Below are 24,121 nucleotides of genomic sequence, written 5' to 3'. Positions count from 1 at the left end.
ACACTGAGATACAGAGAAAAACTTATTTTTGCAAGCCACGCATACAGATCATTTCAAAAACATAAGTACTTTGAGGTAGTATAAGTGAAAAGCAGCAGCAGAATGCCAAATATAGTGTTGCAGTTATAGAAAGTGTATAGTACAAGAGACGATGGGCTGAATGGCCCAGTTCTACTCCTATGTGTTATGGTCAGTGCAGGTAGACAGTAAAGCACAAAGAGCTCTGACAAGGTAGACTGTGAGATCAACATTTAGTCTTCAATGTACAAGAGGTCCATTCAACAGTCTCATAGCAGCTGGATAGAAGCTGGTGGCGTGACTTTTTGGCCTTCTGCATCTTCTGCCTGATGGAAGGAGGGAGAAGAGAAAATGTCTAGGGTGGAAACACTAAATCTTTAACCAAGTCACTTCTAAGGAGATGTGTCTTGCCTTTGTTGTTGAGGCTCTCCTGTTCTGTGCAGGAGCTCTCCTGCAGGGAGCAGGATTCTGGAATATTCTTCATGTAAGTGCAGACAGGTTGGATGGGTGGGTCAGATGTGGGCTGACAATGTGTCTGGTGCTTTATTGCAATGGGTTTTGGCTTGTGTAGGACATCAGTCTTCCACTTTTCTGAAAGCCCACTTGTTACTTCTGTCTGTAGGCCGGTCTGAGGTTGTGCAGGATTTCCGAGTGATATATGTCGACACGAGGGAGGTTGTCCTTGGTTGGAAACGCAGTTCTGGTGTAACAAGTTACATCCTCTCATGGAAACTTGCCTCAGGTAGGTTAAGCTGTGAAACCTCTCACCTTTCAGTATCTTTCACGGGAAGCCTGAAGCCTCACGCTTCTAAAGCATGACCACAAACTGATTTAAAAGCAAATCACTGCCAGTGTTGGAAGTCTGGAATTAAAAATGTAAATGTTATACAAACGTTTGTATATGCTGACCTCTAACATACTCGCAGCATTTCCTGTTGCATTTCAAATATAGCATGGTCAGGTAGGGCTGAAAAAGGCGGTGCAGAGATGTCATTACTGCATCGGTAATCGGGAGGCATGAATTGCAGACAGAAAGCCATGAGTTCAAATCCCACCACGGGGGCTGGGAAAATTGAAATGTTTCATAAATTGACACTTGGCGTACATCCTGTACCTAATAAGGTGGCCATTGAGTGTATGTTCGTGGTCTTCTGTTGCTCCAGCCCATCCACTTCAAGACGTATTTTACATTTGGGGATGTTCTTCTGCACGCCTCTGTTGCAACGTGTGGTTATTTGAGTTACTGTCACCTTCCTGTCAGCTTGAACCAGTCTGGCCGTTCTCCTCTGACCTCTCCAATTAGTGCTGTGCATTTAATATTTCAGTAGTGTATGAGTGATCTTGTATATACTGTATATATTGTTCATTAAGCATCCTTGTTTGTTTAAATAAATTCATTATGGGTTATATGTAAAAAAGCATGAATTTCATACGTCTTCATGCTATCTCATGATATGTGCATTTCTTGCCTAAAGCAAAACACAGAGATAGACTCACATCTCTCTCAGCTCTTTTGTTTTCCTTTGAATTAGTTTAAAGTTTCGAAGTTACAAAACATAACAGTAGTGATGACATATTTTTAAAAGGAACCTGAGATGGCTACTTACCTTTTGAAGTGCAGCAAGACGTTTGATTTTAAAAACCGCAGCACAGTACATGTTCTTCAGAAGGGAGGACATGATTAAGATAAAAACAGAAATGGAGAAAACGGAAGAATTCCTGGGCTCATAAACAATGTGTATCAAGTGATAATAATCATCAAAAAGAAAAGCAGAAATGGCTGGTGACTTTGGAAGGATCATTGCTTTTACACACCAGATAACTCAGTTTTATATACTGACCAAATTGAGCAGTATTTTGAAACTATTGTAATAGCCAATGAGAAGCAAGTACCAATTTTGCTGAGTGCATTGGGTTTAAAGGCAGACAGTTTGCTTTGAAGTTTAGCTGCCCTAACCAAACCAGCTAAAATTATCTTTGCTGATATTGTGAAAGTAATGCAGGAGTGTTTAGAACCAAAACCATTGACTGCAGAATGCTTTAGGTTTCATAAGCGAATCACAAGGAAGGAGTATCTATTTCAGTGAAAGTGTCTGAATTAAAGAGATTGTCAAGTCGTCAGGTCACTTTTTATTGTCATTTCAACCATAACTGCTGGTACAGTACATAGTAAAATGAGACAACGATTTTTCTTTTTTTTTGTAATTTTTTTTATTGAAGTTCATCAAACAAACATTTCCATAAGATGTATTTCAGATATTGTACATATAATCATATATATCGCAAAATCTCCACAAAGTATTTATCTGGGGTATACACTTATAGAAAAGAGTGGAAAGAAAAAACAAGTAAAAGGAAAGAACTATGTACAAGTAGGGAGTGATCCTTTTTTTTACAACAGATTCATTGATTTGTGAGAATAAAATCAGGCCTATGAGGCATTATGTAGTTAAACCATTTTTCCCAGTATGAACCAAATTGTTCCAGTTTATGATTAATAGATGCTGTTATCTTCTCCATTTTGTAAATGTCCATTGTAATTTCCATCCATGTATTTAAAATTGGGCTTTCCTGTGATAACCATTTCCTAGTAAGAGTCTTTTTACCAGCCACCAACAGTATATTCATTAAATATTTATCTCTTTTCAACCATCCTTGAGGTATATATCCAAAATATATGGTCTTACTCTCCAAGGGTATTTCACATTTAAAGATGTCTTGTAGGGCATTGTGTATCCCCCTCCAACAGTTTTTGATAACAGGGCAGTCCCAAAAAATATGATAATGATTTGCATTTTGATTTCCACAATTTCTCCAGCAAACAGGGAGGTTACTATCATAATGGGATTTCTGAGAGGGTGTAATAAAATATCTTTTCAAGTTTTTCCATCCAAACTCCCTCCATTTCTGTGAACTGGTACACTTCCATTGATAAGTCCATATTGTTGTCCATTCTTCCTCAGATATAATTATCTTTCCTTCCTTCTCCCATTTTGTTTAATGTATGAAGTCGAATGTGTTTTAAGATTTGACAACCCTTTATACATGCTTGAAATGATTCTACTACCATTATCTGAATTATATGCTTTTCTAAAGAGCTCTATCAAGCACGTATTTACCTTGGTTATATTTTTAAGCGTCTTATTAACATATTGTCGCATCTGTAAATACCGATAAAAATCTTGTTTTTCTAATAAGTGTTTCTCTTTAAGCATTTCAAAACTGAACAGTGTTCCTTCTTTCATTATGTTGCAAAGAACTGTTATTCCTTTAGCTGTCCAGTCCTTAAATCTAGCATCCAATTTATTTGGTGTAAAATCAGAGTCATATACACACCATTTAAGAATTGCAATATCTCCCTCTAGATTATATTCTTTTATAGTAGTTTTCCATATTTTAAGAGTCAATTTCACCCATGGGTTATCAATAGTATTTATGTACCTTTGCAGGTTGTTATCAGCCAAAATTGCTTGTATGGGGATGGGAAGTACCCGCTCCTCAATGTTTTTCCATTGAACGTCATATGATGGGTTGCACCAACATATCACTGCTCTCAACTGTGCTGCAAAATAATAATCTCTAAGAGAAGGCAAGCCCCATCCCCCCTTTTCCTTTTTAATTGCAAAGTTTTGAGACGAATTCTAGGCCTTTTACCCTGCCAAATATCCCTTGATAGCATCTTGTTCCATTCATTGAATTGATTTTGCTTAATCTCTATTGGTAGGGTCTGAAAGAGATAGAACAGTCTGGGCAGTGTATTCATTGTAATAGACTCAATCCTTGAACTGAGACTGAAAAAAAGAATCAGGTTCCATCTTGCCACATCTTCCTTAATTTTTTTTAATATAAAGGCTGATAATTACATTCTGATAATTTTACCAAATCTTTTGGCATAATGTTGCCCAAATATTTGAAAGACTCTGTGTGCCATGCCCAGGGGTATCGACTTTCAATTTCTCTTGGTGGGCTATAGTAATATGAAAGTAATTGGGTTTTATCTATGTTGATCTTGTATCCTGATAATTGACCATATTGTTCAAAGGATTGCATCAATTTAAGTAAAGAGTATGTTGGTTGCCCTAGATAGATCAAAATGTCATCCGCGTAACAAGCCAATTTATGCTCTGTCCCTTTAATAGTAATTCCCCTGATATCTTCATTTTGTCTGATGTATTGAGCTAATGGTTCCAGATATAACACAAAGAGTAGTGGTGACCATGCACAACCCTGTCTCGTGCCCCTTTCTAGGGTAAGACTATTTGATAAATATCCATTGATTTTAATCCTAGCAGTAGGATTGTCATATAGTGTCTGTATAGTTTTAATAATTGTGTCTTGGAAACCAAATCTATGTAAAACTCTGTAAAGAAAATTCCAATTAACCGAATCAAAGCTTTTTCAGCGTCCATGCTTATCACTATTGCTTCGATTTTATTTTTTTGTATATGATCCATAATGTGAAGTGTCCTTGGTATATTGCCTTGAGTCTGGCGTTGTCGTATAAAACCTGTCTGATCATTACGTATCAGTGTGGGTAGAAACTCCTCTAATCGTTTGGCCATGATGGAGGTAAATAACCTATAATCTACATTAAGAACGGATATTGGTCTAAATGACCCGCATTCCATTTTATCCTTGCCTTCTTTCAGTATAGCTGAGATTATCGCTTCCTTCCAACTGGGTGGCATTTGTGCCTTTTTTAGAGCCCAGTTCAGTGTGGGGAGTAAAACAGGAATTAACTCATTTTTAAATTCTTTGTACCACTCTGCCGTATACCCATCTGATCCTGGTGACTTGCTTAATTTAAGCCTACTAATTGCAGCTTTTAATTCAACTTCAGTTATGTCAGCAGTCATCCTTCTATTTTGTTCTTCGCTTAAAGTGGGTAACTCTAGAGAATTCAAGAAAGTGTCAATTTGTGTTATGCTTCCCCCTGCAACTTTGGAATATAGCATTTTGTAAAACACTTCAAAAGCTTCTTGAATTTCACTTAGTTTATTTTTTATCATTTTCATTCTTGGGTCCCTAATTCTATGAATTGTATTTTCTGCTATCTTTTTTTTCAGTTTCCATGCCAGTATTTTCATAGATTTTGATCCACTTTCATAATGTCTCTGTTTCAGAAACATTAAGTTTTTCCTGATTTCCTGCATAGCCAAATTATTTATTTCATTCCTAATTCTTTTAATTTCCCCTAATGTATCCTGTGCCAAATTCAATTTGTGTTTTTTTCTCTAGTTCCTTCAGCCTATTTTGTAATTCCTCTAATGTTTTATTCCTTATTTTTTTCTTATATGAAGATATTGCTATAATTTTCCCTCTTAAGACCGCTTTCAGAGTATCCCATAAAATGGGAGGTGAAACTTCTCCATTATCATTAAAATCTAAGTAGAGACCAATTTCTTTTTTAATTTGTTCCTTAAAGTACGGATCATTGAGTGGACTTGAATTTAGTTTCCAAATAGTATTTTTTCGTTGTAGGTCAAAATCAACAGATAAATATATAGGCGCATGGTCTCTTACACCTATTGTCCCAATTCCACAGGTGTTTATTTTGTCTTTGTCTTTTCCAAATATTATGAAATAGTCTATTCTTGTATATACAGAATGTGGAGCAGAATAATGAGTGTAATCCCTTCTGTCAGGGAAAAGGTCCCTCCATATATCAATTAAACCAACATCCTCAAAAAGTGTATTAACTTTCTTATGTAAAGATTTTCTTTCATAAGTTTTTCTATTGGAAGAGTCTAAGTTTGGTTGTAATTGTAAATTTAAGTCTCCCCCACATATCAGGAGACCTTCTGTTTCTGTTACCATAATATCAGTAATTTTCTGAAAGAAACCAATATCGCTTCCCAGGGGTGCGTATATATTCAATAGAGTAATTGAATTGCTGTCTATATTCCCCCTTACCAGAATAAATCTGCTTCTTTATCTCCCATTTCGAATATTTTTTCAAAATTTAGCTTACTTGAGATAAGAATAGCAACTCCCCTCCTATGTCCTGATTTATATGAGGAGAAAAACAGATTAGTGAAGCCCATTCTCTTTAGTTTTTTATGCTCATTATCACTTAGAGTTTCCTGTAAATATACTACATGGGCTTGTTCTTTTTTCATTTTGGATAAAATTCTCTTACGTTTGATTGGATTTAATAGCCCATTTACATTAAAAGAAATGAATTTTACCTTGTCCTTAGCCATCTGTATTTATCTGTCAATGTATCATTGAAATTAGAATACAACTTAATCAATCTACTCCCTGAACAAATAAGAACCAAGAAACTCAAATAATAACAAAAATGGCAACAAACATGTGATTCCAAGGCTGAGGTCTCCAGTAAATGACCCTGCGTTGAGCTAGAGGAAATGTCTAGCTGTGGGGATAACCCCTTGTGAGTTGAGGGCCCCCATTGTAGTATTCATAAAAGTCAGTGAACAAATCCATTACACAGAAAAGATTTCCCTGTGTACTATATATACATATACATGCACACACACACATATATATATATATATATATATATATATATATATATATATATATATATATATATATATATATATATATATATATATACATACATGCATACACATATACACACACACACATATATATATTCTCATTTTAGTGGGGGGGAAAGGAGTAAGTGAGCGAATAAAGAATAACAACTAAGTAATATAAAATCCACATTATAATAAGTATTTCTCGAGATAGGTATATCGCCGTGTACTTTTGCTTCTGTTTAGCTTCTCAACATTTTAAAAGTTAGCCAGACCTTATGGCTCTTCTGAAGGGGGTGAGGACTGTCTTTGGAAAACTCCCGGTCTCTTCCTGATATGTTTCTCTCGGCCTCCTCCCGTCTCCTGCCTTCTCGTTTCTCGCACTATTTCCCATGCCGAGCGGGACAATTCCTCAGCCAGGCTTTCCTTCGTTTTGGTGACACTGACGGGCAACCCTCTGGCCTTCATGTCTGTAGTCGCCTCTTCCACTGTCTGGTACAACCGCATCTTGTTGTCATAAAACACTCGAAGTTTAGCAGGATACAGAGTTTGAAATCTAATCTTATTTTGCTTTAATACTCGCTTTACTTCGGAGTATTCTTTGCGTTTCTGGAGGACCGCGGGGGGGGGGGGGGGATAATCTTGGTCGAAATATGTTAATTTATCCTCTAAAAATTCTTACCCCAGGCCCTTCATAGAATCTCCGCCTTGGTGCTGTACCGAAGGAATTTAATTATTATTGAGCGTGGCTTTCTATCCTGGGTAGGTTTTGGAATGAACGCGCGGTGGGCTCTCTCGACTTCCAGCTCCATAGCTGGGTGAAGATTCAGCGTGTCCCGCAGTAACTTCCCGACAAACTCCGTCATAGATGAGCCCTCCGCTCCTTCGGGAACGTTGTAGATTCTGATATTTTTCCGCCGTGATCTTCCCTCCAGATCAAGCAGTTTACCTTCTTGTTGATGTATTATTTTTATTGTCTTGCTTAGTATCTGTTCCACGTTTTGAACGCGATCTTCCACCTTCTCAATGCGAGTCTCTGCCACCGCTATTTTGTGATTAACGCTGGCGAGCTCTGCCTTAATATCACGGAGCTGCTGCTTCATATCTTTCTGGACCTCCATTATTTCTTTCAGGATTTCGAAGATATTCGCCGCTTTGCCTGAACGAGGCCTGGCGGCCGCCTCACTAGCACACAGTCACGTCAGAGAGCCGCTCGCTGCACTCCTCTCGGACGCAGGCTCCGCAGTGTCGCTTTTTTTACTTCCATTTCTTCTCCCCATTCTTGCCCCTCTTTTCAGTTCAAATATTTTTCGAAAAATATTATATTTGATGAGTTAATGGGGCTTAATACACGTTTTTCCGGAGAAGCTAGTGACTTAAGCTGCCATTCTTGTCAATGACATCACCAGAAACCGAGACGTTTTTTCAGGTCCATGGTGTTACATGACACAGTACAAAAACTAGACTGAACTACATAAAAAAAACAACACAGGAAAAAACTATGCTAGACTACAGACCTACCCAGGACTGCATAAAGTGCACAAAACAGTGCAGGCATTACAATAAATAATAAACAAGACAATAGGGCAGTAAGGTGTCAGTCCAGGCTTTGGGTATTGAGGAGTCTGATGGCTTCGGGGAAGAAATTGCCTGGGCATTGTCAGTTCAATGATGCACCAAGAGATTATTTACCTTCTGGAATCTTACAAGAAAACATTCAAAAATAGCTCCTAGTAGAAGCACAGCTTACATTTAAAATAGCAGTTGAAATAGCTGTATCAATGGAAACAGCGGGCAGAGATGCAATTGAGTTGCAGTCGGGAATGAGAGTGAGCCTGAACAAAATTGCAATGGCTAAACAGAAAGCAGCCTAACTGAACATATTTTGGTCCCATTGTGGTTTGGACTCGCGTACCAGACCAATACAGGTTTAAAGATGAAACTTGCAGAAAACGCAACAAATTAATTCACATACAAAGAGTACGTCAGGCTGATCAAAAATAAATGGACTGCACAGGGAAGAGAAAAAGCTAAAATGTCAAATAGAAATTTCAGAAAGAGAACTAATCTGCATGCTTTTTGATGAAAAATCGGACAATAATGACAGTGACACAGGACTGAGTTGGCCTGAGATTTACAATTTGAAAACTAACAATGGACAAACAAAATGGCTTACACCAGAAATGAATGGCAAATTAATTAAAATGGAATTGGACACTGGCTGAGCTGTTTCAGTCAAACCACAATATGAGTCTGAACAGCATTACAAAGACACTAAACTGGAGCCTGCAGGTATCCAACTAAGAAATTTTCCTGGAGAAAATTCCTGTGGGAATGACATTCATAACAGTGAAATACAAAAACCAACAAGCCACATTGGGCCTGTATATGGTAAACAGGATGGGTAGCATTATGGGGTGTTATTGGCTAAGATAACTACAACTTGATTGGCGATCCATCTACAGTTTGCATGCCATATCCTCTGTAATAGAGTCAGCTGTAAGCAAATTAAGAAAGGTACTGGATGATGCCACAACTGTCTCCATGCTGTACGCCATGAACCATGGTCCAACAGAGGACAAACAGGTGTTGGTGCCAACCTCTGTGCCTTTGTTGGAAAACATATTGGACCATGCTACTCAGAGGAATCGTGAAAGTAACGAAAGCAGTAGTCCGACTACAACAGTTTTTCTAGGCAACATATCTGAGAAAGCTTCTGATATGTTAATCAAGCAGCTACTTCGAAATGTGGCTTGGTTTTAAGCTGGAAGAGAGCTTCAGGAACTTCAGGAAAGTTGCAAGCATTCGACTTTTGTGAGTATAAAGAACCAGAATCTATTCTGCATGTGTCACGGTTATTGTGTAAACTTAAGTGGGAAGTGGGAAACAAAAAGTTACTTGTAAAAGTAGATGCAAAGGCCAAAGCCCAGCTGGATGAATGGAAGGCCAAAAAGAAAGAAGTCAATCGAGATACAAAAATAGAGGATTCATCAGATGATGTTGTGGATGAGGAAACCAAGAGGAGAGGTCAGATTGTAATGGGGCAATGGGAGGATTAATAGGAGAATACTCCTGTGAACTAAATGCACCTTCCCAAGATCAAGATGCACAAACTAGAAGAAGAAGGAAGAAGAAACATGTCCAGAGTTGTCAGAACCACTTCCTGCAGTCTCAGAGTCAACTCCTACAACCACCATGGAGAAGGCCCCAGAACCTGAAATTGCTGTCATGACATTGTTTTACTAGCCAAGCAGAGTGGTTCCCCTTGTCAAGAAAGATGTTATTCCACAAGAGTAAGAAAACCTCGACAGCAGTTAAATCTTTAGGCCTGAATGGGATAATTTAAAAATAACTATGCTATGGATGTCAGACTATGGTGGTTGTATTATATAGTATACTGTGATTATAGCTGAGATGTATTCTGTATTGAGTTCAGTTTATAGCTAAGCAGGGAGGAGTGCTATGTAATTTAGAACTTCATGGTTGCAAACTCAATGCTGTCATGGAGTTTGCATGCTCTCCCTTGTGATTACACAAGTTTCATCCATGTGCTGCTGTTCCCCTCTACATCCCAAAGACGTTTTGGTTTTAGAATTGGTTTATTGTTGTCACATATGCTGAGATAGAGTGGAAAAAAAGCTTGTCTTGCATACCGTTCATACAGACCAAATCATTACACAGTGCATCAAGGTAAACAAGGTAAAACACTAACAGAATGCAGAATGAAGTTCAACAACCTCAGAGAAAAATACAATGCAGGTCATAATGGTAGACACAAGAGATTCTGCGGATGCTGGAAATCTTGAACAACACACACAAAATGCTGGAAGAACTCAGCAGGTCAGGCAGCATCTATGAAGGACAATAAACCATAGAAAGCCCTCTATAGATGTTGCCTGACCGGCTGATTCCCTCCAGCATTTTGTGGGTGTTTCTCAAGATCATGAGGAGGTAGATTGTAATGTCAAGGGTCCAACTTATCATACTAGGGATAGTCATATTTAATGGTCATCTTACAGTGAGGTAGAAGCTGCCCTTGCACCTAGTGGTGCGTGCTATAAGACTTTTGTGTCTTCTACCCATTGGGAGACGGGTGAAGGGAGAAGGTCCACGGTGGGTGATGCACCATCAATAACTCTCTGATACGTGAGGCGAGATATCGGTTTTTATTGACTGGAAGAAAGAACAAGCAGCAATTGACCACCATGCTACATCCTGGAGACTGAGGGCAGGGCTCAGGCCTCAATCGCCTTTATACCGGGGTCTGTGGGAGGAGCCACAATCAGTGGGAGGAGCCACAGGAGCAGTCAGCAGGGGGGCGTGTCCAGACAGGTATATGTAGTTCACCACAGTGGGTGGTGTCTTTGATTATGCTGGCTGTTTTACTAAGCTGCAAGGAGTGTAGACAGAGTCCATAGGGAGGCTGGTATGTGGTAGGTTAATTGTTCTGGTAAATTTCCTTTGTTGTTGTCAAGTGGCATCGAAATTTGATGGGCAAGAATAAAGTGAAAGGCTGTGTGGCAATAAGGAGGTGGGAATTGGACCAAATGGGGGCCATTGCAGTGAGCAAGCATTGAACCTGATTTTTAAAAATTTATTTTATTTAGAGATACAGTGTGAAACAGGCCCTTCCAGCCTTTGATCCGTGCCACCCAGCAACCCCCAATTTAATCCTGGCCTAATCACAGCACAATTTATATTGACCAGTTAACCTATCAACCAGTGGGTCTTTGACTGTGGGAGGAAATCGGAGTACCTGTAGGAAACCCACACGGTCACAGGAAGAACGTACAAACTCCTTACAGACAGTGATGGGAGTTGAATCCAGGTTGTCTGTACTGTAAGGAATTTTGCTAACCACTATGCTACCATGCCATCTGAAATGGTCTCACTCAATGGCATTTCAAGTAAATATAACTGGACAAGAATTTTTTTCAAAAGTGTTGCTTCCTCAGAATTTCATTTTGTTTATGTTAGAGCACTTGAAGCTGAACATAAATATTACAGTATTTCAAACTACTTGTATCAAGTAGGAATTTGGAGAAACAAGAAATTAATTTTTATTGAATATGATGAGTTTAAGTGCATAAAGGTGCTGATGCTTTGCAATAGTTCAACTAAGCTAAAAATGTTTTGCTAATGATTTTCAGTTGTACTCAGTGTCTGAGGCTGTTTAAGTGTCCAACAATAATCAGCCAGCATTGATGGATTACCATTTCTCCATGACCGTAACGTCCTGGTGAAACCTTTCACAGTGATCGTCACTGACAGTGCCAAGGTTTGCAGGGAAGAAGTCTAAATGGGTTGTCCAGTGTGATAAATATTCATGTTCCCAGTGATGTCTCCAGTTCCGTGAGTGAATGAGCAACTGGAGCCCTGCTCCCCAGCGCCAACAAATGCAACATGAACCATCAGATTTAAACTAGAGAGAGCAGGAGCTGAGATCTGGCACAGTTGTGGACATTTAACCCCAGCGAATAGCAGAATTGTTAGCTGACGAGTAGGGAATCCTTTGACTGTGACTGAACCAGAGAATGCCGATGACAACCCCATTAATCCCTCTGTGTTTTATCATTCTTATAGCACAAGAGGAGCAGCAGTCTGTCACTCTGCCGGCACTTACAACTTCTTATCAGATCACCAACTTGCAAATTGGGCGAGAGTACATCTTTACTATCCGGCCCGTGTTTGGAACAGAGTTCGGACCTCAGACCTCTATTACTGAGCGACTCGGTGAGCAGTACAACAGAGAATCCTCCAGCTGGCTCTCCCAAGTCTAACCCTGATCTCCTGCTCCCTCCCCCACTTATAAAACACAGAACATAGCAGAGTACAGCACAGTACTGGCCCTCTGGCACACAATGACCTTTTAACCTACTGTAAAATCAATCTAACCCTTCCCTCCTACATAGCCCCCCATTCATATCTACAACTCCCCTACATATCTTTAATCTGCCTCTACCACTCCCTGTGGCGGGGTGTTCAACACACCTACAACACTCTATGTAACAAAAAACATCTACCTCTGACATCAGAATCAGGTTTAATATCACTGGCATATGTCATGAAATATATTGTTTTTCCAGCAGCAGTACAATGCAGTACATAACAATAAAATAAGAAGTTATAAGTTACAATAAGAATACATATAAAAATTAAATGTAATAAGTAGTGCAAAGAGAGAGCAAATAAAAGAGAAAAAAGAAAATAGTGTGGTTGTGTTCATTGTCCATTCAGACATCTGATGGCGGAGAGGAAGAAGCTGTTCCTGAAATGTTGTGTGTGTCTTTAGGCTCCTGTACCTCCTTGATGGTAGTGATGAGAAAGGGCTTGTCCTGGGTGATGGGGGGTCCTTAATGACATTACCCATGCAGCAGACCCCACCCCCTCTCCATGCAGCTTATGAATCCAAAGGAATGGCAGAGATCAATACAGATTGGCACCAGCGGTGTTGTGGGAGTTGCCAGTCTGCATTGAATTCAATGTAGGACTGTCTTAGATACCCCAGCTGCGGATTTTTCCCTCAGGGTTTACTCCTGAACCCTTCCCTATGAATGAGTATGGCCACAAGGCAGCAAAGGTTTGAGATCAGAGCTTTACTTCTCCCAGATCAGCTGCCAACTGCGGCTGACGGGCCTCATCTGCCCAAAGTGGTTGGTTTTAGGTGCCGAACACTTGACCTTTCCCCTTCTCCTGTCTGTAGAGATGATTCCGCCAGGCTTTGTAGCAAAGCCACACATGAAGGACCGGGGCTGGACATGATTGGTGGAGGCTATTTGAATGGCACGCCATTGGGAGCATTTAATAGGTTGTGGGAGCCTACCCCACTACCTCCCCCAGCTATGACGACTTTAAGGAACCTGGGGTTGGTGGAGGATTAGTGTAAATGTTGGTTAGTGAGGCTGAAGCTTCTGCTTCCATGAGACCGTAAGATATGGGAGCAGAATTAAGACCTTCAGCCTATCGAATCGTCTCCGCCATTCAGTCATGGCCAAATTTTTTTCAATTCCATTCTTTCATCTTCTCCATGTAACTCTTAACACCCCCCACCAATCAAAGACTTATCGATTGCTGCCCTAAATACACTTACTGACTTGGGCTCCACAGCCCTCTTTGGGAACAAATTCCTCTGACTTACCACTCTCTGTCTGAAGGAATTTCTTCTCATCTCACTTCTTTTTTTTTCTGGGTATTTTGCAGCTTAATTGTCTCTTTCCAATATTTTTATTAATTTACATATAAGAATACAGAGTGCAAGCAAAAAAAATATATATATCAATACATTATACTAAATTGCATATAAAGACTCCTTACCCTGTATTCATACAAATTAATTAATTAATCTCACTTCTGAAAGGACATCTCTTCATTCTGAGGCTGTGCTCTTGGATTCCAGACTGTTGTACATGTCTGTTCTGTCCCGGCTTTTCAGTAACTGGTAGGTTTCAATGAGATCCCTCCACCCTCCTCCTTCTGAACTTCGTCGAGTGTAGGCCCCACAACATCAAGCACTTCTGTGCTGCATCTCTAGGATTCTGGTGTAGAGGAACTCATGGCTCTTCCAGCTTGCTTTTCCTATTCTGTATGTTATATAGTCATAGAGCAATACAGCATGCAAACAGGCCCTTCAGCCCATCTAGTCTGTGCTGAACTATTACTCTGCCTAGTCCCATCAACTTGCACCCGGACCATAGCCCTCCATATCTCTCCTGTTGTGTTTTTAATATTTCAGTGGCATTTGAGTAATAATGTAAATATATTGTTTGATTAAGCATTCTTGTTTGTTTAAATTATTCATTACAGGTTATATGTACAGGTACGTGAATTGCATACCACGTGATACATGTGCATCTCACATAAAGTAAACACCAACTTAGACCCGCATTCCTAGACTTCTGTGTCTTCCTTTGAATTAGTTTAACGTTTTGAAGTTATGAAACATAACACCTCCCATCCAACTAATTATCCATAATTAAATGTTGGAATCAAACCCGCATCCACCACTTCTGCTCGCAGCTCATTCCACACTGTCACCACCTTCTGAGTAGAAAAGCTCCCCTAAACATTTCACCTTTCACTTTCTATACCCCTCATAATTTTGTAGACCTTTGTCCAATCTTCCCTCATTCTCCTCTGCTCCAGTCCTAAGGTATTCAACCTTTCCCTGTAACTCAAGTCCTCAAGCAACACCCTTATATTCTGATGAGACTGCTTTGCTTTGGTTTCAGTGTGTAGTAAAGCTGGAGCTGACATTGTGTTTCTTGTCGACGGCTCTGGGAGCATTGGGCTTGACAACTTCCAGAAGGTGAAGCAGTTCCTGCTCAATGTGATCTCTCATCTCCCCAACATTGGACCTGATGCAACTCAGGTAGGCTTACTCAAGTACATTGTCACCAGCTCTCATGCCCACAACTTACTAACCTTAACCAAGGCATCTTTGGGAGGAAACTGGAGCACCCAGAGGAAACCTACATGTTTGCTGTTTACGTAGCATTTGACTGAGGCTGAGTTGCTAGTCTCAATGCTCAACCCAGCATGGATGGACAGCGTGCAAGGAGCTGGCCAGATTTGAACTCGGGACCATTCGCTTCAAAGTCTGGTGCTCATACCACTACACCACCAGCCGGCTAACAGGGAGAATGTACAAAACTCTTACAGACAGCGGTGGGAATTGAATTTTAATCTCGCTGTCACCGTATCACATTACATTAATCGCTGGAAGCATGGCTACAGATGCAGGCCGCTCCCAACACAATCCTCAGATTGTGTTGGCTGCTGATGCAAAACAATGCATATATCACTGTACATTTCAATGTTTTGACATATGTATGACTAAAAACTAATATTTAAACTTGTAATCTTTAATTCTAACTATGCTACCGTGCTGGTTTAATCTTCTAATTTTGTCTATGGTGCTTTGTTCAGATCTCAGTGGTTCAATACAGCGATGACACTGTGATTGAAATCCCACTTGGCAAACTCAACACCCAGCAGGAACTGCTCCGAGCCATAGAAGGACTTCAGTATCGAACTGGTGGGACTAAAACAGGTAGATTGTACGAATAGCCAAGTAGTCACTCACTGGGAGGTAGTTCACGTCACTATCTGTATGTCTGTGTGATTGGACCCTGGCATGGGCAAGAGTGAAGAAGTTCTCTTTAAGCATTCCTCCTCTTTCCCTTAACCTATGACCTCTAGTTCTAGTTTCACCCAACCTCAGTGGAAAAAGCCTGCTTGCATTTACCCTGTCTATACCTCTCCTAATTTTATGTACTTCTATCAAGTCTCCCTTCATCTTCTTATGCTCTAGGGAATAAAGCCCTTACCTATTCAAACCTTCCCAATAACTCAGGTTCTCCAGTCCCGGCAACACCCTTGTAATTTTTTTTCTGTACTCTTTCAATCTTATTGATAAATGAAGAACTTCACTTTTTAATTTCTTTTGTTTTGGGAGATCAAGCATTGCTGGCACAGTATTCCTCAGCCATTCCTAATTGTCCTTCAGTAGGTGAAGACAGTTTTTTTCTGAATGGTATCAAATTCCTTGGAAGTTGTTAGAACCACACTCATTGAACATGGAACGTAGAACTTAGAATTGAATCTCGTCCGTGATCAATCTAACCCATAATCCTCCATTTTTCTTTCATTCAAATGCTAACTTTTGCCAACTCTTATACTTAATGCCCTAACCAATGACAGCTTGCCTGCTGTACACCTTTTCTGCCATTCTATTCACTTGTCTTACCACTTTCTGGGAGCTATGGACTTGCACCTCGAGATCCATCTCTCCAAACATGACTATCTCAAACACAGAACATTACAGCATATTCCAGGCCCTTTGGCACATGATCTTCCATGATCAATCTAACCCTTCCCTCCTAAATAGCCAATAGCTTTCCATTTTTCTTTCATCCATGTGCAAATCTATTGGCCTCTACCACGGTCCCTGGCAGCACATTCCACAAAGACACCATTCACTGTGTTTAAAAACCTGTTGGCAACAAGAATATGAATCTTATAGTTGTATATGGTGACACTGGGGTAAAATTTGACCCCATCATGTTCTGATTCAGAGATGAAAGTTATATATTAAACAAAGTTCTTCATTTTTTCTTTGCCGTCTCCATTTCTGTTTTTTCACAGGGAAGGCCATAGATTTTGTCCTGCGCTACGTGCTTCATACCTCTGCAGGGAGACGCCCACAAGTTCCTGCCTTGCTGGTCCTCATAACAGACGGCCGCTCGGACGACAGAGTTGTGGATGCTGTAGGGAGAGCAAGGGCCGCAGGTATTCTTCACCCACTCTTCACATTGACGTAGGGGCTCATCAGACATCAGGAGACCAAATGCTGAATCTGTAGTTTGGTCCACAGCTTTTTTAGGGGTTATTGGGGAGGGGGAATTCTCCTCCTTGGTCCTCCGCCCACCACCAACCCCCAGCCTTATAAAGATTCCTGATCTTGTGAACCACTGAGAAGGCAACAGCAGAGTCATACATCTGTCCTTCATCATCATTGGAGTAAATCATAGAACTGTGTATTAAAACAGGAGGGGTATACATAGGGTGAAAATATTCAGTGTTCAGAATCAAAATCAAAATCAGATTTATTCATTCATTCGTTATGTGCCGTATTGTATGATGTAGGCGATCATGGTCTTTCCATAACCATGATTGTTCTTGGCTAATTTTTCTGCAAACGTGTTTTGCCATTGCCTTCTTCTGGGCAGTGCCTTTACAAGATGGGTGACCCCAGCCATTATCAATACTTTTCAGAGATTGTCTGCCTGGCATCAGTGGTCACATAACCAGGATGTGATATGTGCCAGTTGATCACACTGTCATCCTACACCTGCCCCCATGGCTTCACGTGACACTGATCAGGTGCTACACCTTTCCCAAGGGTGAGCTTCAGGCTAGCGGAGGGAAGGAGCACCTTACACCTCCTTTAGTAGAGACATATCTCCACCCTGCCATCCCAAAACCCATATACAGTGAAATCTGTTATTTTGTGGAAGCAGTACTGTGTATGACATTAAAAAAATGTAAGTTAAAATAACATATACATAAGTAAACAGTGCAAAAGATTTGCTTTTTATCTGGTTCAGCACAACATAGTGGGCTGAATGGCCTGTTCCTGTGCTGTACTCTTCTATGTCTATGTCTAAAAGAGGAAAATTGAGGGAGTGGTCACGGATTCTTGGACCTTTCAGAAATCTGATGGCAGAGGGAAGGAAGCTGTTGTTAATCTTCAATTTCTTTTTCCAGGTTTTGAAAATCAAAAACTAGAGGGCATAGGTTTAAGGTGGGAAGGGAAAGTTTTAATAGGAACCTAACGTTTAAACAGAAGGTGACGAGTGTATAAACTAAGTTGAGAGAGGAAGCGGTTGAAGCAGGTACAGTAACAGCTTTTAAACAACAGTTGGCCAGGTTCATGGATAGAGTAGAAACTTGGAAATTTTATATGGGTCTCAACAATGTGGGTACAGGGAGGATAATTCCGCTGACTGAGCAGTCTAGAGCCAGGGATCCCAGCTTCAGAATAAGGGATAAGGAATGAACATTGAACCCATGAACACTACCTCACTACCTTCTTATTTCTGTTTTTGCTCTACTTATTTAATCTATTTAATATACATACATAGACTTACTGTAATTCAGTTTTTTCTATATTTATCATTTATTGCATTGTACTGCTGCCGTAAAGTTAACAGATTTCATGACATGTACCAGTGATATTAAACCTGATTCTGATTCTGATTTACTATGCAGATAGGGAGAAATCTCGTCAGTTTGAGAATGGGAATATAATTCTCCACCCAGAGAGATTAGATGGATTATTTTTTGATCAGCTTAGCTTTATTTGTCACATATACATCGAGACAGACAGTGAAATGCATCGTTTGTGTCAGATCAAGTCAGTGAGGATTGTGCTGGGCAGCCCACAAGCGTCACCATGCATTTGGCATCAACAAAGTGTGCCCACAACTCACCAACCCCAACCCATACATCTCTGGAGTGTAGGAGGAAACTGGAGCACCCAGAGTAAACTCATGTGGTCATGAGGAGAAGGTAAAAAGTCCTTGCAGGTAGTGTGGAATTGAACCCTGACCTTACTGCAGGTGTCGTATGCAGCTGGCATTGGGCAAGCAGAAAGCGTTACGCTAACCGCTTATGCTACCGTGCCACCCCCATTGCTGTGCGGAGCTGGTCATTTTGTTTAAACAGAAATCAATAGGTTTTTTGAATATTCAAGGAGAAATGGGTTACAGAGATAGTGATGATGGAGTGAAAGATGGGCCGTCATCTCAAAGAATGGTTGATCAGAGCAGAAGGAGCAGGTTTCTGTTTCCATGTCACATCAAGGAGTGATTGGGTGGAATTGGGCTTGGGGACATCTAGAGAAAGATGACCCAGTTTTACTCTATTCCTGCAACACAGGAGAGAAAACCAGTCTAAGACTCAGCTACTCATTATCTCCATGTTAGGTATTCACATGTATGCAGTTGGCGTTGGGCAAGCAGATATCAATGAACTGCAGAGTATCGTTTCTGACGGAGACTCGAAGCACATCTTCTATGCAGAAAACTTTGAGATGCTCGCCCAGTTTGAAGGGGCCCTGGCGGATGTAATCTGTGTTGCTGCCAGCAAGCCAAATGTAAGTGATATGAACCCATTGCAAAAGATTTCAATTGGACCTGTGTGTAGGGCAAAAGAACTCCTCTGCCTCACTTTTCCACCATTTAATTTTCCTAACCCTTTGATTCACCTCAAAGTTTAATCATTCTCTGTGTCTTATCTGCCTAGGCTATAATTTCTGAAATATGCTCTCTAAATCCCTTATCCTCCTGCTTCCTTAAAGCTGTCGGAACCTGATGCTTTTGTGATCCAAACGTTCTTTGGAAAACAACAATAAGCATAAAGCTTATTAGAGTCAAAGAAAAGTGCAGCTTAAAAACAGGCCCTTCGGCCCATCTAGTCCATCCAGAACCATTTAAACTGCCTACCCTGATCCACTTACACCGGGGCCAAGGCCCTCCATACACATGCCATCTATATATCTATCCAAATTTTTCTTAAACTTTGAAATCAAGCTCATGTTCCCCTTAAACTTCACCTTTCACCCTTAACCCATGACCTCTGGTTATAGCCCCACACAACCTCAGTGGGAAAAGCCTGCTTGCAGTTACCCTATCTATACCCCTCATAATTTTGTATACCTCTCTCAAATCTCCCCTCATATTTCTATGTTTCAAGGAATAAAGTCCTAAACTATTCAATCTTTCCTTTCAACTCAGGTCCTCCAGACCCAGCAGCATCCTTGTAAATTTTCTCTGAACTCTTTCAACCTTATTTACATCTTTCCTGTAGATAAGTGACTAAAACTGCACACAATACTTCAAATTAGGCCTCGCCAATGTCTTATACAACTTCCACATAACATCCCATCTCTTGTACTCAGTATGATTTTATGAATGCCAGTGTGCCAAAAGCTTTCTTAATGACCCTAACTACCTGTGACACCACATTCAATGAATTATGGACCTGTATTCCCAGAAGCCTTTGTTCTACCACACTCATCAGTGCCCGAACATTCACTGTGTAAGACCTGCTCTGGTTGGTCCCACCGAAGTGCAAAGCCTCACACTTGTTTGTGTTAAATTCCATCTGTTATTGCGCAGGATCATTATATTAAGTGTTACAAGTTCAGAAAGTGAACAAGAAAGTGGAGCCAAGAGAACAAAGGAAAGGCAAAGGATAAAGAAGTTGTGGGCATCTCATACTCAGACGAAACATAACAACATTCCAGTGATAACAATTAAGCTATAAAATAGCTTGATTCAAGTGATGAGACACCTGCGATTGAAAACTAAGAAATTTCTAGCAAAATACAGAAGCACCTGTACCATAATTACTGGAAAATCCACTGAACGATTACATAGGCGATTGTGTAAAAAATGCTAGCAAGCATTGGAAACTTAAACAACAAGGAAATTAACAAGTCTACACCCGAATCCAACAAAGCACACCTCTCCATCCAATCTTGTTCATCTGCTGGTTGTTGGGGCTTGTCTGAGAATGCTCTTGTGTGGTTTAAAGGTGCTATATAAATGCAAACTATTGATGTAATTAAGAATCAGATTCTTAGTGTCTGTAACTGTAACACTGTAGTCTGTATCCTGATACTGCTTTTTCACTTGTACTTCCTCAAAATTGTATAAATCGAGTGGACAACCAATGACTTTTTCCTAGGGTGGAAATAGCTAATACAAGGAAGCATAGGATATGCCGACGTGGCGAGGGTTCAAAGAAGGTTCACGAGAATGATTCCAGGTTTGAAAGGCTTCTCATATGATAGCTCTGGGCCTCTACTCACTGGAATCCAGAACAATGAGGGGTGACCTCATTGAAACCTGTCGAATGCTGAAAGGCCTCGATAGAGTGGATGTGGAGAGGATGTTTCCTGTAGTGCGGGAATCTAAGACCAGAGGACACAGCCTCAGAATAGAGGGGTATCCTTTTAGAATGGAGATGAGAAGGAATTTCTTGAGCCAGAGAGTGGGGAATCTGTGGTGGCTATGGAGGCCAAGACATTGAGTATATTTAAGGCAGAGATTAATTGGTTCTTGATTAGTCAAGGCATGAAGGGATACGGGGAGAAGGCAGAACATTGGTGCTGAGAGGGAAATAGATCAGCCATGATGAAATGGTAGGGTAGACTTGATGGGCTGAATGGCCTCATCCTGCTCCTTCCTATATCTTATGGTCTTATAATTTTCAAGTGTTTGGAGGAAAGTGCAGGGAATGAATAGAATAAAGTAATCTCACTGCTCAACTCATTTTTTTCACATTTCCTGATATAAAATTCCCTCTCACATAATCTTAAAATGAAAGTAGAGAGGGGATGTCAGAGGTGGGTTCATTACACAGGGTGGTGGGTGCGTGGAGCATCCCGCCAGCGGCGGTGCTGGAGACAGATACTTTAGAGACATTTAAGAGACTCTTAGGCACATGGACGATAGTAAACTGGAGAACTACTTGGGAAGGAAGGGTTAGATCGATCTCGGAGTAGATTAAACTGTTGGTACAGCATCATGGGCTGAAGGGCCTGTACTCTGCAGTACCATTTTATATTCTACAGTACTGTGCAGAACAAACACGAGAAAATCTGCAGACGCTGGAAATCCAAAGCAGCACTCACAAGATGCTGGAGGAACTCAGCAGGTCAGGCAGCATCTACGGAAAAGAGTAAGCAGTCGAAGTTTGGGCCGAGACCCTTCATCTGTATGTGTGTGTGTGTGTCTAAGATTTTTGCACAGTTCTCTATATTCCAAAGTAGTATGTTTTGAGATAAATCTGTGTGGATGGTTTACAAAACTTGAGTTTTACGCAGTAGCTGGGTAAATATGGCAATAATATACAAACACCAAATACCAATACTTCTGAAAGTTTTGGAAGTTTCTCAGGTCATGTGAAAATTAATTCTGAATATTCTTTTTTAGGGTAATGGTGTAGACCGCTGTCCCTCCCGTTGCCAAAAGGTAGATATCTTTATGTTGCATGAATCTAAGAGTGAAATTACATTTATTATCAATGTATGTATGCAGTATACAACCCTGAGATTCGCATTCCCCACAGACAGCCATGAAACAAAGAAACACCGTGGAACTCATTCAAAGAAAACATCAACACCAAACGCACAGACAAAAAGGAACAAATTGCCCAAACGGCAAAAAACAAGTGAAAAACACAGAATATAAAGCATCGAACCACAGAATCATTGAAACAGTCTAGGAATGTTCAGTTCAGTTCAATTCAGCTCTGTGTCATTCATTAACTGCAGGCTGCAAAGCCAGTCCTCCCAACCCAACTCGCACACACAATATCACAAAGGGATTTTCAGTCTCCTTGCTTTTCATCACTCACAAATGTCACATATTAGAAGTTCAATGTTCAAAGTACATTTATTAATAAAGTATGTATACATTATACAATCCTGAGGTTCGTCTCCTAACAGGCAGCCACGAATTAAAGAAACCCAAAAGAACCCATTAAAAAAAAGACCATCGAACATGCAATGTGCAGAGAGAAAACAAATCATGCATGCAATAAAAACAAGCAAATAGCTTTCTGAACAGAATCCACAGAGAGTTTTCAGCAGAAAATGTAGCAATGGGCTGAACAGGCCGGTCTCTCGCTTTGGGTCCTAGCACCTTGACCTTTTTAAACTGGCCCAGCACCTTTACTGTCGTCCAAACATTGGGTTCTGTCACCATCTTAAAGAATTGATAGTAGCATTTAGAATGAAGTTCAAGTCTGTGCTAAGGAGTTGATAGATTGGTACTGTAGCATAATGCTTTATAGCTCCAGTTCTAAAACCGGGGTTCAATTCCCATTGCCTGTTTGTAAGGAGTGTGTGTGTTCTTCTGTGACCTTGTGGGTTTCCTCTGGGCTCTTTGGTTTCCTCCCACAATTCAAAGACGCTTGGATTACAGTTAGTGAGTTGTGGGCATGTTATGTTGGAACCAAGAGCATTACAACACTTGCAGGTTGCCCCAGCACAGCCTTTGACTGTGTTAGTCATTGACACAAACGATGCACTTCAGTGTTTGTTTCAATATTTCAATTTACAAATAAAGAGATTCTATTGTAGGCACATGGATGATAGAGACATGGAGGGCTATGTAAGAGGGAAGGGATAGATTGAGCTTAGAGCAGGCTGAAAGGTTGACATAACATCGTGGGCCAAAGGCTCCATACTGCACTTTAGTGTTCCTATGTTCCATGTTAACCATACCTGGCTCATCAGAGTCTCTAATCTTAGAGCCATAGTAGAGTTGTAGAGTAAAAAGAGAGAATAGATCAGCTTTATTTGTCACATGAACACTGTAACATCAAAAGACACAGTGACATGCTTTGTTTGCATTAAATCAAATCAGTGAGGATTATGCCGGGCAGCCTGCAAATGTCACCAATCTTCTGGTGCCAGCATAGCCTGCCCACAACTGCAAACCCTCACCCATGCATCTTTGGACTGTGGGAGGAAACTGGAGCACCCAGTGGAAACCCACGCAGTCACAGGGAGAACTTTACAGGCAATGCTGGAATTGAAACCTGAACGTCAATCACTGTCAGAGTGATAGCGTTATGCCAACTGCTACGTTACCATGTGATCCACAATTGTGAAAGATTGAAACAGGCCATTTTGGTCTGTGCTGATCCACAATCCTATTTATCTGTCTCTACTAATCCCATTTTACCATGTTAATTCAAGATCACCCCGTGCTCTGCTCAATCAAGTACCTTCCCAGATGCCTCTTAAAAAGTTGTTACCGTTCCTGCTTCCACCATCTCCTTTGGCAGCTCACTCCAGATTTCAACCAACCTGCTTGTAGATGGATCCAAGTTCCTTGAATGAGGACTAAGAAAAGGAGTTGGTCTGGCATCTGGCAAGGCTATGGATGACACTCAGAGCTACATCCATGCACCTGCTCTGACTCAAATCCTTGATTTCCATAATGTCCAAAACTTAATCAATCCCCTTCATGAGTCCACTCAACGTCTAAGTGTTCATAAACATAAGTGATTCTGTAGGTATTGGA

At 40.6% G+C, this 24,121-nt stretch overlaps 1 protein-coding gene across 1 annotated transcript in view; it reads left to right on the top strand.

Annotated features, from left to right (window-relative positions):
• col7a1 (collagen, type VII, alpha 1) overlaps positions 1–24,121 on the top strand; it is a 325,194-nt gene that overhangs the window by 120,995 nt on the left and 180,078 nt on the right. Inside the window, exons 27-33 of the mRNA XM_073072948.1 lie at positions 641–760; positions 12,105–12,254; positions 14,750–14,889; positions 15,447–15,570; positions 16,665–16,808; positions 19,007–19,176; positions 22,022–22,060. Of these exons, the coding sequence (XP_072929049.1) occupies positions 641–760; positions 12,105–12,254; positions 14,750–14,889; positions 15,447–15,570; positions 16,665–16,808; positions 19,007–19,176; positions 22,022–22,060 (887 nt within the window). The remainder of the gene's footprint in view (positions 1–640; positions 761–12,104; positions 12,255–14,749; positions 14,890–15,446; positions 15,571–16,664; positions 16,809–19,006; positions 19,177–22,021; positions 22,061–24,121) is intronic.

This window comes from Hemitrygon akajei, chromosome 19, assembly GCF_048418815.1.
Source record: "Hemitrygon akajei chromosome 19, sHemAka1.3, whole genome shotgun sequence".
Classification (NCBI taxonomy): domain Eukaryota; kingdom Metazoa; phylum Chordata; class Chondrichthyes; order Myliobatiformes; family Dasyatidae; genus Hemitrygon; species Hemitrygon akajei.
The sequence above is the reverse complement of the archived record's forward strand: the minus strand, read 5'-3'. Positions and strand labels throughout refer to the sequence as shown.